Source organism: Aedes albopictus, unplaced genomic scaffold, assembly GCF_035046485.1.
Source record: "Aedes albopictus strain Foshan unplaced genomic scaffold, AalbF5 HiC_scaffold_64, whole genome shotgun sequence".
Classification (NCBI taxonomy): Eukaryota; Metazoa; Arthropoda; class Insecta; order Diptera; family Culicidae; genus Aedes; species Aedes albopictus.
The window spans coordinates 50,858-65,787 of record NW_026917465.1 but is presented as its reverse complement, the minus strand read 5'-3'; the positions used below and the strand labels follow the sequence as shown (position 1 = coordinate 65,787).

General features: G+C 38.3%; 1 protein-coding gene across 2 annotated transcripts in view; it reads left to right on the top strand.

Moving 5' to 3' along the window:
* LOC134284729 (uncharacterized) overlaps window positions 1–14,930 on the top strand; it is a 45,813-nt gene that overhangs the window by 22,493 nt on the left and 8,390 nt on the right. For both annotated transcript variants that reach the window (XM_062843913.1, XM_062843914.1), the window contains exons 2-5: window positions 7,731–7,834; window positions 8,463–8,759; window positions 11,085–11,184; window positions 11,272–11,327. In XM_062843913.1, the coding sequence (XP_062699897.1) occupies window positions 7,731–7,834; window positions 8,463–8,759; window positions 11,085–11,184; window positions 11,272–11,327 (557 nt within the window). The remainder of the gene's footprint in view (window positions 1–7,730; window positions 7,835–8,462; window positions 8,760–11,084; window positions 11,185–11,271; window positions 11,328–14,930) is intronic.

Below are 14,930 nucleotides of genomic sequence, written 5' to 3'. Positions count from 1 at the left end.
GTTTTTAAGTTAAAGAAAATTATTTGGATTTTTAATTTTGCACGAAAGAGCCCTTCTTTTCTGAGCCACTGTGACTTTTTTTTTAGATTTTTAGAACTTTATTTTGATACTCAAAATTAATTTAAAATAAGATTTTTTGAAATCACCTTCAAATTGATTTTTAAATATGCTCCCGGGCATGAAATTATCTCAATACCGTTCACCCGCGTACAGCGATTGCATCGTGTACAGAGTACACGCACCATGAAAATAACACGCTTGTAACCATGAAAATAACAGCATGAACGTGGTGTCGCTGAGGGTGGTCGAAGACGCGACTGCTCGAGGATTAAAGAAGCAATTGTATGTCCGATTTCTTACAATACGGTGTCATAAACTATCTACTTATAGGTTGTTCACATTTAGAGGAGTGTATTGTGTGCGTTTTATTCGAGACTAACAAGGGACTTACTTTCTCCTTCGTGGAACGAAGCTACATCCCACATGGAGGAATTACTGTATTATAAGACGAGTGATTTGCATGACACAAATAACATATGTGTATTTTTACAGGTTCATATACTATAGGTTGTAATGTAAGATGATGTGTTGTGTTAAAGATGTCTATTTAAGTTAAAATTATAAAATAAACTTACCATTTCGATGTCGTTTTCCATTTTGATTTAATTGAAGCCCCACACACAATATGAGGAATGGATGAACAATGGATGAGTGTTAAGCCTCTGAAGCATGAAAAATTGAGTGACGTATGTAATAGATTCTCTAATACGTTTGCACATGTGAATTTATTTGGGTAATGAATTTGAGTGCGTATTGGTGAAAACATTACAGGGGTATATTTTGCACATATACACCTCGAGGTCTTACACTAGTAAAATAAGTAAATCAGTGTGTAATTGACAAATCATTTTTTTTACGAAACTCATTTAAAATAACCTATTTTGAGTAGCTCTTCATACTTTCTTGGTTTGGACTTGAATCGAAAATCTTATTGTTTTCCATCATGATGATTTAAACACTGTTTTATGACAAATTATTTTACTTTTGATAAAAATGAAGGCTTTTTGGTAAAGTAGCATATTGTTATAAATTTGTGAGACATCACTCATAGGAAAAAAAATAATAAAGACTCATCGGTTTGTAGCATATGAATTTCATTGCGAGAACCATAATCAAAATTCAATAAAATTAAGTCAAAATCTAATTTTAGATAAATATATCGTTTATGTTTTTGTTATATCGATAATTAGAATTTCGTTGTTACTGGTTACTGTTGTTGAATATGGGACCATATGGGGTGTGATGAGTTTGTATGGAAGATAGAGACGCTTGGTTGTTGATGCCATAATACTCAAATTATTTAACATTTCATGTTTTAGAATCCAAGTTCCTATTCTGTGATTGTAAATTTTGCAATTGGGATAGGTAAACATTTCTTATAAGTAAATATTTAAGTTGTAACGTTTCGAAAATGTATCAAACGTGTTCAGATTTTGATTTTTAGTAAAATGTTTTTAATTAACTGTTCTCATATTTCGTGAAGTTCATCACTAAGGTATTGGTCCGCAAGTGTCATTTGAATGGACTGAAATTTATTAAAAGTGATAAAATTAAAGCGAATATTTTTTGTTATGAAATACGCACAATTTGAGTAATAAGATTCTTTTTTCACGAAATCCCATGCAATCCTTCAACACGTTTGGGTGATCATTGAGTCAGCTAAAAATAAATGGCACCATATATTTAAGTGAATGTATGAGTGCTTGGATTTTATTGTGCATAAGGCATAAGCTACACCATGAAGGATTAACGAACCACATTTTGAACACATTTAAAAAAAATAAAAAAAATGCATAAGTTTTGAAAGTGTTTCTCTTATCCCTTTTATTAAACATTGACGTTGTTGTAAGAGGGAAATCGTAGTAAGTATGAAATATGGCATTTTGAGCTATATCACCCTAAAAGTTTTGTATGGGAGCTCAACATCACTCATCTGCCATAATTGTGATCTTTTACCACAGTTTATGTATACCCATAGTGGATTTTCAAGGACTCAGTGTGTATTCATGTTTTCGGTGAACTCAGTGAATGCCATTTTGTTTATTAATAGTGAAAGCAGCATCACAGTACAGGTAAGTCCATTTTAAATATCATTATAGTTTTAAATATTTTGAGTGAAATAAGCTTTTCTACTTTATAGTTTCACTCTAATTTTAACAGATATACGTATTTTGAAATCCCGGGTATTCGAAATACACATATTTGTCAAAAAATAACCATTAGAGAGCGAAACTATAAGCTTCAAAAGACACATTCTACCGTGACGTTACAACGTTTTGACACCTTTTCTGTCAGATTTTCAACTATAACTCGTAAATTCGACCGTAAACCTTCAAATATTTTTGCATATTCGGAATCCTTGTAAAATTTCCAATAAGTTTAATCTGTTAAACAGCTAGTTTTCTTTGGAAAAGTATGTTAAAATGGGAATTAGTACCGTAACGTTACAACGTTGTAACGCCACGCCACTCATTCCCATTTTTAACATACTTTCCCAATGAAAACTTACTGTTCAACAGATCATACTTATTGGAAATTTTACAAGGAATTCGAATATGTATAAATATTTGAGGGTTTTCGGTCGAATTTACGAGTTATAGTGGAAATTCTGACAGAAAAGGCGTCTAGACGTTGTAACGTCACAGTAAAATGTATCAAAAACTCATTTCACTCAATCGAAGAGGGTATTCTGCTTAGACGGTTTCTAATCCGCGTTGGCTTGAGCCAGCGCAAACGATCTTAAAATCTCGCATTTTAGTGAATGCTCAAAGGATTTAATTGTATTTTTATTTTTGTTTTCCATTATGATTCGCAAATAAATAAAGCTTTTACCATTATAATTAACACTTCTACCACCGAACATTGTATGGTATGAATCTCATGAAGAATTTCGGACTGAATTTCTTTGGAAAAATAAGGTTAAGCTCTGGAATTGATTGATTGATTTATCTTTATTATAGAGACTTTCAAAGTTCTGGAATGGTTTTTCCCCTAATGAGACATATAATTTATGACAAACGTCCTGGAAAGGTACCAAGATTTGTTGAAGTAATTGCAGAAGAAATTCGTGGAATAGCCCTGACAGAATCTAAAGAGCATTGCTAAAAATAAATTGTTGTTAAACGCGGCTATAAATTCGTTCGGAATTTCCATCAAAAATTTATTAACAAACTCACAGGCACTTTTTCAGAAATTCTTTTAAGCTTCCGCTAAAATTTCATCAACAGTTAACATTATAATTTCCGCTAGAAATATTACTAAAGAAATTACGTTCATCAATGAACATTTGACAGGCTCTAATTATTTCACAACATCAAAGCTTTTTCGTATTAATGATGCTTATTTTTGAACGACTTTTCCATTATATATTATCCAAATATGTTCTCTAGAAAGACGCCCCCACGTTTGTAAATCCGGGCATGCTGGAATAACTTAGGAAATTCCTACTGGAATTTCTCCAGGAACATTGTGAACTCCTAAGAGCAATAACTGGAAATTTCTAGCTGAAATTGGGTTTTTAAATTTAGAAAAACTCAATGATTTATATTTTTAAACGAGAAAGCACCTTTTTCTGTGCCACTATGATTTTTTTCAGATTTTTAGAACTTTATTTTGATACCTAAAAACAATTTCAAAGAGATTTTTTCATATGACCATTTGACAGCTGGGAAACTGTTTGATAGTTCCGCCCAAAATGCGACGAGGGGTGATTCGACAAATCGCTCCCATACAAACTTCAAACTGATTTTTATGAAAGCAATTTTCATGCCACCAAAATTCATGAAAATTTGGATTTCGGCTCAGTTTGGCATGCAGATTCAGAATATGGAATTATCTCAACATCGCTAAAGAAGCCAATTGTTTGAGAAATCCCAGCAAGAAACCCATGACAAATTTTAGTATGAATATCCAAAGGAGCCCTAGCAGGACTGTCTGCTGGTATTCCAAGAAAAAATCTTAAGCGAATCCGCGGAGAAATATCTGGAAACACCACAATAGGAATTTCTAAAGAAATCCTTCAAGACATCATAGAAAAAAATATTAAAGAAATACTTGGAGAAACCTATGGAACAATCTCAGCAAGAGCAAGAATTGCTAAGGAAATCTCTTTAGGGGTTTATCGGGGAATGCCAAGAGGATGTTCCCAAAGAAATCTTCATGGATTCCTCCAAGAGCTCCGCTTGACATTTCTTCGTGGATTTCTCCAAGAGTTCGTTCAGATATTCCTATAGGAAATCCACTAGGAGATCACACGGGGATTCCTGCAGAAGTTCCTTCAGTGATTTCTACAGGGATTTAAAAAAAAGATTCCTACATAAATTCCTCTTGGAATTTCCCTAAGAATGTCTGCTGGGTATCCTACAAGATTTTTTCATGTGGTTCCTCCAGAGATTGTTACAAGCATTCCTTCAGGAATTTCTCTTGAAATTTATGGAAGAATTCTTCTGAGATTGTCTCTACAAATTCTTGCTGGGATTCCTCCAGTTATTCTTGATTGGATTAGTCCAGCAATCTCGGCTGAAATATTTCTATGATTTCTTCCAGAAATTCACTCAGAGATTGTTTTCCAGCGTTCCCGAAGAGATTTGTCTTGCGATTCTTCCAGAGATTTATCTTGAACTATCAGCATATATTCCTACGAGGATTTTTTTCAGGAATGCTTGCTGGGATTTCTCAAGCCTTGTTAGCTGCAATAACTTCAGCAATTGCTCTTGGGGGTCCTACAAGAATTTGTGGAGGGATCTTTGCAGGAATCAACTGAGGAATTCCAGCAAAACTTTCTGGTGGATTCTACCAGACATTTCAGAATACATCCCAGCAGCATGTATGGAGCAATCCCAGCGAGAATTCCTAAAGGTGTCTCAAGTTGATTTCCAACAGGAATTTCTGGAAACATTCATGCTAAGGAAATGTCTGAAGTAATCTTCGTAGAAACAAACACGAGAAAGAAAATGATGGATTCAGGGATGTATTTTTATAGCAAGTTTCAATATATTTCGAAAGGAAACGAAAGAAGTGCGAAGAGCAGAGCAGAGGAAAAAAGCTCAATAATAGCATATTTTGATATGGAGACCAAAACGTGATATTTGTTTGTTTGAGATAAGAGGTAAAAGTACTGAAAATAATATCTCAATTTTACTCCTGGAACATTATCATCATAGCACATTTAGCTCTTGGTAAGATCTAGCCAATTGCAGTGAGCTATTTGATTGATCTTCAAATATCATGTTTTGCTATTGGTTAGATGGTTCAAGAACAAATTTTTGCTATTGTTTTCAGTACTTTTACCTCTTATCTCAAACAAACCAATATCACATTTTGATCGTCAGTACTTGAACTCTGCACGGGTAACAATTTTGAAGCTAGAAGCATTTCTAGGCCAGCATAGTCAAAAGTATAAAACGGTTGAGATTTGACCGTATGCGTAAGACAATTCTTTCCTTTAATTAGGCTGATACAAATTTTATTTTGACTTTTTGTCCCCCCCCCTTTACAAATTTTTGGCTGGATTTTACATTTTGAGGGGGCAGATAAAAAATATTTATCCAAATTTGGGGTCTTGCTCAAAATTCTTTAACAAATCCGATGAGTTTTTAATATTTTACAAATTAAGTGCTTTATTATTTTTATCCCCCCCCTCGACCAGTCAAAGAGCGGTGTGACAAAAAGTGGAATAAATATTTGTAACGGCCTATGATGAATCCTTGACGTATTTGCACAGCGTCCTGTATAAGAATTTCATTTATTTAGGGAATGAGTCTCTTTCGAAGACAAATGAATTCACTGCTTGATTGGTACAGCATTGGTATATAGCAGTCAATAAAACAAAATACGTAGATACAATTTATTCGGAAAAATGGGTATCCTCTATAAGAATAAAGATTTTCATATTTCAATCATTTCCCACTTCATCGTTCGGCTCATATAATTTGAAACATAACTTCATTTTATGACTTCTCGTTTTCAACGTTTTATTCTTTCGACATTTTGTCTCTTTCAAAATCTTAGCATTTAACGTTTTGCCTTTCGATTTCTTGTCCTTAAGCCTTTCCGTATCTCACCATAAACTTAGAGATTTAAGTGATTTATAACTGTGTTCATACAAAAAACAGTGAAAGCCGTTTTCCAAACAAAATGGTCATCTTTGGCGTGATGTAACTTTGTTCTCCTATGAACGTTGTCATTGTAAAATGAATATTGTTATTGTAAAATCTGAGAATGTTTATAGCACGTGCAAAAATGTTAAACACTATGTGAAATCGTTCAAAATAATAGAAGTGTAAATAAATAGAAATGTAGCTTTACCTTGAAGAAGCAAGAAATATTTTCCCACGCTATTCGAATAGTTTCCGCCTAGCCTACAAGTTAATGTTGAAATTAAAAAAAAAACAAAATTGTTGCTGAATAAAAAAAAAATACTGCTATTATTTTGATCATTTTCACAAAGTGTTTAACTTTTTTTCACATGCTTCCCAAATTTCTTACATTTTGCTGTTTCAATGTTCATCATATTTGTAGTTTGCTGTCAAATTTTCAGTTATGCCAAAGTTGGTCTTTTTTGTGTCACTGCTATTTTTATGAACACAGCTGTAGACTTATCACCCTACTTACAAAAGTAGCTGCATAACAGTTTATAGAGCAAATGCTTGTGCCAGAGTCATTACTATATACTATTCTCTTGCAGAGCAAACATGTTATTGAGGCACTAACGAATCATTCGAAAAGTTGTGGGTGATTAATGGTTTTATCAATACTAATCATGATTCATAGTTCATTTTATGAATAATCATTATGATATTAGCTAGTCTGTTCTAGCTGAGGATTGTACTTCATTCACGTAGGGTATTGGTTCCCTTATTAAGCATGTGGCTCCCATTTTCATCCTACGAAATTAAAGGATTGAACCGCTGTTTGTTTTGTTTCTAATTTTTGTATTTTTTGTTAGAAGTGAGCTCCCATGATAATAAAAAGAACGGAATCAATCGGTGCTGTAATCACTTGTTTTTGAATAGGATGAATATGGGAGCGTGAGATTAATGATGGCACACATACCCTAGTAGAATGATGCGTGTTCCATAAGTGAAAGTAAATTTTGATTCCATATAATCAAATGATCAACTTTCACAGCAGGGCAAGGTTCGTTAGTGATTTAGTATTAGTTAGTTGGCGGTTATTTGATTATGAAACAGTTTATGAAAATTGATCTTTGTGACAATTGCTAATTTTCAGAAAATAATATGTTTGAAGCATGAAACTGTTTTTATATACTAAATATTTGGGCGCTTTCCTTGTTTCTGCATGTTTTCAATGTGTTTAAAAGTTTTCGTCTTATTTCATTTTGCTCTACAAAATAGAGCAAAACTTGAATTATAAATCTATTATCTATTAGGTATTCCATATACGTAACGAATGAATATTTTGAATAATTAAATTTGAGAGATCCTGTATGACAATGTACTCCTTATTGTATCCTAATCAGAAAAAAAAGTTGCATTTATTAGAAACATTTTATTTATAATCATTAAAGACGACAACAATTGGATTTTTGCATTGTTTATGGATCATCCTGTATAATTTATTACATTTCAAAGCAAAGCAACATATTCAATCATCATTAGTTCATTGTTTTCTATTTTATGATTTACATTACTTGGTAATTTTCTTCACAGCCATGGAGAACGGTGAGGAAAACTGCAATGCGGAAAATGGCAGCGACATTCAAGGCATGATGTCGGCTATAAGTCAACATGGGTCAGATATTGCTGAAATTAAGGTAAGATCTTGAGTAACATGTAAAGTATCAAAATGAATCTCAAAGCAAACAGTGCTTTTTATTTATGTTTGGTATTAAAAAAATCATAAGGGGAAAAAAAAAATTAATTGCGACTGACAATTTAATGTTTGAAAAACATTTAGAAACAAAAGCAATGTAGATTTTTAATCACTTGAGTTAACTTTCTTCAGAAGAGTTAAACGAAACACGATAATCCTTTTAGTAAAACTTTCTAAACCTGTTAGTTTAGATGAAGATTGAAGATGGAAGTTTTTTTTGTCACATTTATTAGTGTTTGTGCAAAACATAAATTCATTCAGTTTTGAACACATTCTTCAACTTATTCACTCTTTTGATCACTGTTACCATAATTTCTTCCTTGGTATGTGCAAATAATCTGTGCAAAAAGCTGTTATAATACTAAGACTTCATACCAATATGAATATCTTTTTTTCTGGCTCTACGCTTGTATTGTAACTTAGCTAAACTTAGTGTTGTCTTTACGTCACAGTTGCCTGAATTTGTATATTGTTTGGCAATCCCCTTTTGCAAAGGAGATTATAATAAATCTAAATGTAGAGTATTTGTAAATTATATTTATATTAACTATTCAAAAATGTTTGAATAGAATTTCCTGGCTACGTTTTCGACCGGCGCAGTGGCGAATGCCGGCGCAGTGGCGACCTCTCCGCAAGCGGAGGCGGAGGCCGTAGCGCAGGCCCGGGCGTTGGCCCACGCACAGGCACAGGCGCAGGCACAGGCGCAGGCACAGGCGCAGGCACTGGCGCTGGCACAGGCGCAGGCACAGGCACAGGCACAGGCACAGGCGGAAATGATAGCACGGCAAGATGCAATTATAAAACAAATGGCCGATGACCGATGGCGGCCTAAGCTTGGGCAGAGAGGAGATTCGGTCAAATACTTGGTAAGCTATCGTCGGATTTTCCTTTTTTTTTTAATTCCTGCGTCAAAACAGACGAAATTGCGATTGTCCATCAGGTAAAACGGAGGTCCTTTAAACATCAATTTTCTGCAGAATGAGCCTCTTTTATGAAAGACGTGAGAAGTTTAAATGGCATGCTAACTTAAGATGTAACTGGATCCATTTCCTCACTTTTTGGTTTTTGATTTTTTATAAAATAACGAAGCAATATTTTCAAAATCGGTTTTGTGCACATGTAGAGTATGGATCAAGCTATCACCTGATTTTTCCGGATGGAAAATGTTTTTAGTTTTTGCAGAAACCATTTTTAAACAAACTTCCACAAAAAAATGGTTTCTGCAAAAACGAAAAATATTTACCACCTGAAAAAAAAATCAGGAGATATCTTGATCCATACTCTACATGTGCACGAAAACCGATTTTGAAAATATTGCTCCGTTATTTTATAAAAAATCAAAAACCAAAAAAATGAGAAAATGCTTCCAGTTTCGCCTTAAATCCAAACGTCGAGTCAAGTAAGAGACTGAAGATTACCTTGCAGTAGAGGTCGAAAAACGTATCTGTCAAAAGATTCGAATTCTTAGTGGAATTAAAAATTACAGGTATTCCACTAACAAGTCCAGATTAATCATCAATACCCTTATTATTTTTTTATGTAGAACGCGATAACTACAATAAACAAAATGATCGAAACAAAATTTACACTATTTATAAAAAAATGTTTAATTTGCTGTAGTGTTAAGAGATGTGCATCAACAGTTCATATAATTTTAATTATACTTGATCAACTACTTATCCATTAATTGTCCAAATATGGGCAAGATTAGGATATTTCATTTGAAGTTTGAGTGGTTCTAGTATAATTTGTAATTTTCTGATATGCCATTTTACACTGTAATGTTTCTGGATTCAATGAACTGATATGAAAAAAGTTTGACTTACAAGTTTTTAGAATATAATGGACCTCATCGAGGCAATTCAAGAGCAAATTCAGGCGTGAAATTATTTTTTTTATAGAATTTCTTCAAGACTTTAGAGGGAACTTTTCGATGTTTTTTTCCAAAGAATTGAAAGCTGAGATGCTAGAATGTGTTTCAGAAGAATTTAAAGGCTGATAGGATTTTTCGAGTTATTTTCTGCCAAGAAATACGACAATGATTTTCCACGGCATTGTAGAAACAAAATGTCATGAATGTAGTCAGAAATCGATTATTGAAATAGCCTAAGCTGCCGCTATGAAATGAACAGATAACATCACCATAGCCTTGTGTGTTTAACATGTTTGACATGGCCAGAATGTTTGGGATAGGCAACTTTTTTTTCTCTCTGTTTGTCAACCTATCATATGTCCATCATTGGTACAAATTTGTGTTCGATTAGTTAATCTCAGAGTTGCGCAAGATCATTTTTGTCAGGTGACTACTGATATTGCATCATCTTCACTATCACTCCAGGTCGTTCAATAACAAAACGACAATGACAGGCAACGACTTGATATTGAACCACACTCTAGATCACAATCATTGCAACAGATGTAATATTTCAGTGGTTTTCGCCAAAATTCAAACTTTTTAATGCCCAACGTGCAAAGCTTGTCATTTTATATCTCATATTAAACTATCATCTTGGTAATTCTTTATTTGGATTTTTAAACAAATTTTAAAGATGGTCTATCAGTGATATCCACAAACCATCACAGTCAGTCCAGTACTGATGGAACAAGGAAAGTGACGGTGACTCAACAGAGCGCACGCTGACTTGGATCGCAGTTGGCCTATCAAAATCAGCGATTTGCTTATCATTGACAGTGACAGAGTGCAACTCTGGTTAATCTTTCGCAAAGTTTGAGCCGTTGTGGTAAAACATTATTTTTAGACAACTTATTTTTTAACTGTCTAATCGAGTGAACATAATTGAATGAAATTTATTGATACTTGAAATTTCATTCAATTCGGTTTACTGGTTTCCGAGATTTGACAGTCCAAAAATAAGTTGTCTAACAATAGTGTTTTACCAGAACGGTTCTAGCTTCGCGAAAGATTAACCATTCGAGCTCAAATTTGTACCAACAGTGTTGACAAGTTATGTGCTGATTTTATACACACTATGTGTGTAGAAAAACTTTTAAAATTTCAACTATAACTTTTTTTGTTAGCATTTGTTGGTGTAGAATTTTGCAGAAGAAAATAAATTATGTATCTATTTAAACTTAACTGGACTTTTCGCAATTTCATTTATTTTGGCAAATACGAGAGAAGCTGCGAATATAGTTATGATTTATTATTAATGCAGAAAATATCATTTCAGCACAAGCAAACAAGCTTTTTTTCTAAGCAGCTTAATAATGCCACAAAAATGGGATTAAATATCATCAACAAAATCAACGGCGCCCAATTGAAAGAAGAAGGTAAGAGTTTATAGTTGCGTATGTTTTCTTGTTATTGTTGGTTCAAATGTTAATATAAATCGTATTTGTTCTTTTATTTTTTTACAGAGAGGAAGATTTTAAAAAATAAAATCGAAAGAGCCGTAGAAGAAATGCGAGACGAAGTACTTAATAGTTTATAAGACCCCCCCACACACACACCCACACACACACACACACACACACACACACACACACACACACACACACACACACACACACACACACACACACACACACACACACACACACACACACACACACACACACACACACACACACACACACACACACCCCATTGAAGAAGTGATCGAGTGTTCGTACGAAGGCTTTGTGGTTGCCAAAATTAATGGAGTCTTCGTTTGCAGTTGCTATGCACCTCCAAGGTGGTCAGATGAAGAGTACAACAGGATGTTGGATGCACTCACGGACACGCTGGTCGGGCGGAAGCCGGTAGTCATCGGAGGAGATTTCAACGCCTGGGCCGTGGAATGGGGTAGTAGGCTCACCAATGCTAGGGGGTACAGCCTACTGGAAGCCCTGGCGAAGCTGGATGTGAGGCTTTGCAACGATGGTATGGCCAGCACATTCCGCAGAGACGGCCGTGAATCCATCATCGATGTTACGTTCTGTAGTCCGTCGCTTACGGAAGACATGAACTGGAGAGTCAGCGAGGAATATTCCAACAGTGATCACCAGGCGATCCTCTACAGTATTGGCCGGCGAGCCTCTACTTCGACGAGGAGAACGCGAACATGCGAACGAAGGTGGAAGACAAAAGAGTTCGACAAGGAAGTCTTTGTCGAGGCGCTGCGGCCATACGGCGGTGCAACCCTTGATGCAGGTGAACTAACGGAAGCGATTGTTACGGCATGCGACATAGCAATGCCGAGGAAGATAGAGCCCAGAAACAGAAGACGGCCAGCGTATTGGTGGAACGCGACGATAAGTACCCTCCGTGCTGCTTGCCTCCGTGCTAGGAGACGCTTCCAGAGGGCCAGAAATGAAGCTGAGAGAGAAGCAAGGCGAACCGTTTTTCGGGGAGCTCGAGCCGCTCTTAAACGCGAGATAAGGCTGAGTAAGTCGAACTGCTACAAAGAGTTGTGTCGAGAAGCCGACGCCAACCCCTGGGGCAACGCGTACCGAATCGTGGTATCGAAGCTCAAAGGTCCAGCAGTACCCGTGGAAATGTGCCCGGACAAACTAAGGAGGATCGTGGAAGGTCTTTTTCCGCACCATGGCCCAACGTTTTGGCCTCCCACACCATACGCAGAGAATGCAGAAGAACCCAACGAAGGTGCTCGGATATCCAATGCAGAGTTGCTGGTAATTGCGAAGGGGCTCAAGATCGGGAAAGCCCCCGGTCCGGATGGGATCCCGAACGTAGCAGTTAGAACGGCGATATTGGCGTTTCCGGACATGATCAGGATGGTGCTCCAAAAATGCCTGGATGAAGGCTACTTCCCAAACGGTTGGAAGGTTCAAAAGTTGGTGCTTCTACCGAAACCAGGAAAGCCGCCGGGGGACCCAGGATCGTATAGACCGATCTGCCTGCTGGATACCCTAGGAAAACTGTTAGAGAAGGTCATCCTTAACAGGTTGACAGAATACGTCGAAAGTGAGAGGGGACTGTCAGCGATGCAATTCGGATTCCGTAAGGGAAAATCGACGGTGGATGCGATTCGGGTAGTCATCGAGAATGCCCAGAAGGCGTCCAAGAAAAAACGGAGAGGTGATCGATTCTGCGCTGTGGTAACGATAGACGTCAAAAATGCGTTTAATAGTGCCAGCTGGGAGGCTATCGCCATAGCGCTACACAGTATGCGGGTTCCCGATTATCTGTGCCAGATTTTACGGAGCTACTTCCAGAACAGGGTACTGGTGTACGAGACCAACGAAGGGCAGAGGTCTATAGAAGTAACGGCAGGTGTTCCACAAGGGTCCATACTAGGCCCAACACTCTGGAATGCCATGTACAACGGCGTACTGTCGTTAAAACTTCCCAAAGGAGTCGTCATTGTGGGCTTCGCAGACGACGTCGTGCTGACGGTAATGGGAGAGACTCTTGAAGAAGTTGAAATGCTGGCGACGGAATCAATGTCCACTGTTGAAAGATGGATGACTGGGGTCAAGCTACAGATTGCCCATCACAAAACGGAGGTGCTTCTGGTCAGCAACTGTAAAGCAGTCCAAACGATGGAGATCGTGGTCGGAGAGCATGTTATCACATCGAAACGAGCTTTGAAGCATCTAGGAGTGATGGTCGATGATCGACTTAACTTCAAGGAGCACGTTGACTACGCCTGCGGAAAGGCAGCGAAGGCTGTCAATGCTATAGCGACGATCATGCCGAACGTCGGGGGACCACGAAGTAGTAAGAGGCGTCTTCTGGCGAGCGTAGCAGGCTCAATACTCAGGTATGGTGCCCCAGCATGGGCTGAAGCACTGAGTACGAAGCGGAATCGAAGAGCGCTAGACAGCGCATTCCGACTCATGGCCACTCGGGTCGCCAGCGCGTACAGAACCATTTCGACGGAGGCAGTATGTGTTATCGCGGGAATGATGCCCATTTGCATCACCATCGCCGAAGACGTGGAATGCTACCAACGCAGAAGTACCAGGAGCGTAAGAGATATCGTCAGAGCGAACTCGTTGGCTAAATGGCAGCAAGAGTGGGACAATTCGGCGAATGGCAGGTGGACTCACCGGCTTATCCCTAGCGTGTCAGCGTGGGTGAATAGGAAGCATGGGGAGGTGAACTTCCATCTGACGCAGTTCCTGTCCGGCCATGGCTGCTTCAGGAAGTACCTGCACCGGTTTGGGCATGCTCTTTCGCCCTTTTGCCCGGAGTGTGTTAACGTGGAGGAGTCACCGGAACATGTCGTTTTCGAATGCCCCAGGTTCGAAGAAATTCGCGTCTTGCTGGGCGGAGTGACAGTCGACAACATTGTCGAAGAGATGTGTCGCGATGAAAACACGTGGAACGCTGTCGACAGAGCAGTAACGAGGATGCTGTCCGCGCTGCAGAGGAAGTGGCGCGAAGACCAGAGAGCGGCGGAACGCGATCCGGGTAGGTATGATCCACCGCCGGGGACATGACTGAGTCGTCCGTAACGTGGCACCGGTTTTTGGTCGTCGGAGCGCCGGTGAACCGGAAGTCTACCACCAACCGGAATCGCCGGACCGACTTCGGCACCTTACTGGTCGGGATAGAAGCATCGGTATCGGGAGAACTTCCACCGCCGGGGTTTTTCTCCGTCGGAGTAGGCTAGGTCCACCGCCGGGGACTAGACCGAGTCTATCGCGAAGAAGCACCGGAATTTGGTCGTCGGGGCGCCTGTGAACCGGAAGCCAGTCTCCAACCGGAATCGCAGGAGAGACCTCGGCACCTGTCTGGGAAGAAACGGTTTCGGAAGATGTTCCACTGCCGGGGAACTCTTTGTCGGCGTAGGGTAGATCCACCGTCGAGGACTACACGAGTTGTGCGCGGAAAGCTGGAGTGCTTAATGGCGCAACGGCGGCACGGGGAGGACACCATTCGGAGCAAGTTAGTAGGATCCGAATGCCTTGCGTGGTATTAGAATAACAAATTGTGTGTATGTTGTACCTATGTGTCGCTGAATGGCGATGTTAGGTACTAACATTAGAACGTGTAGAATAACAAATTTGAAACTAAGCATGTTGTCCGCTTAATGGCGAGCCAACACCAACCGGAGTAAGCGAAATAC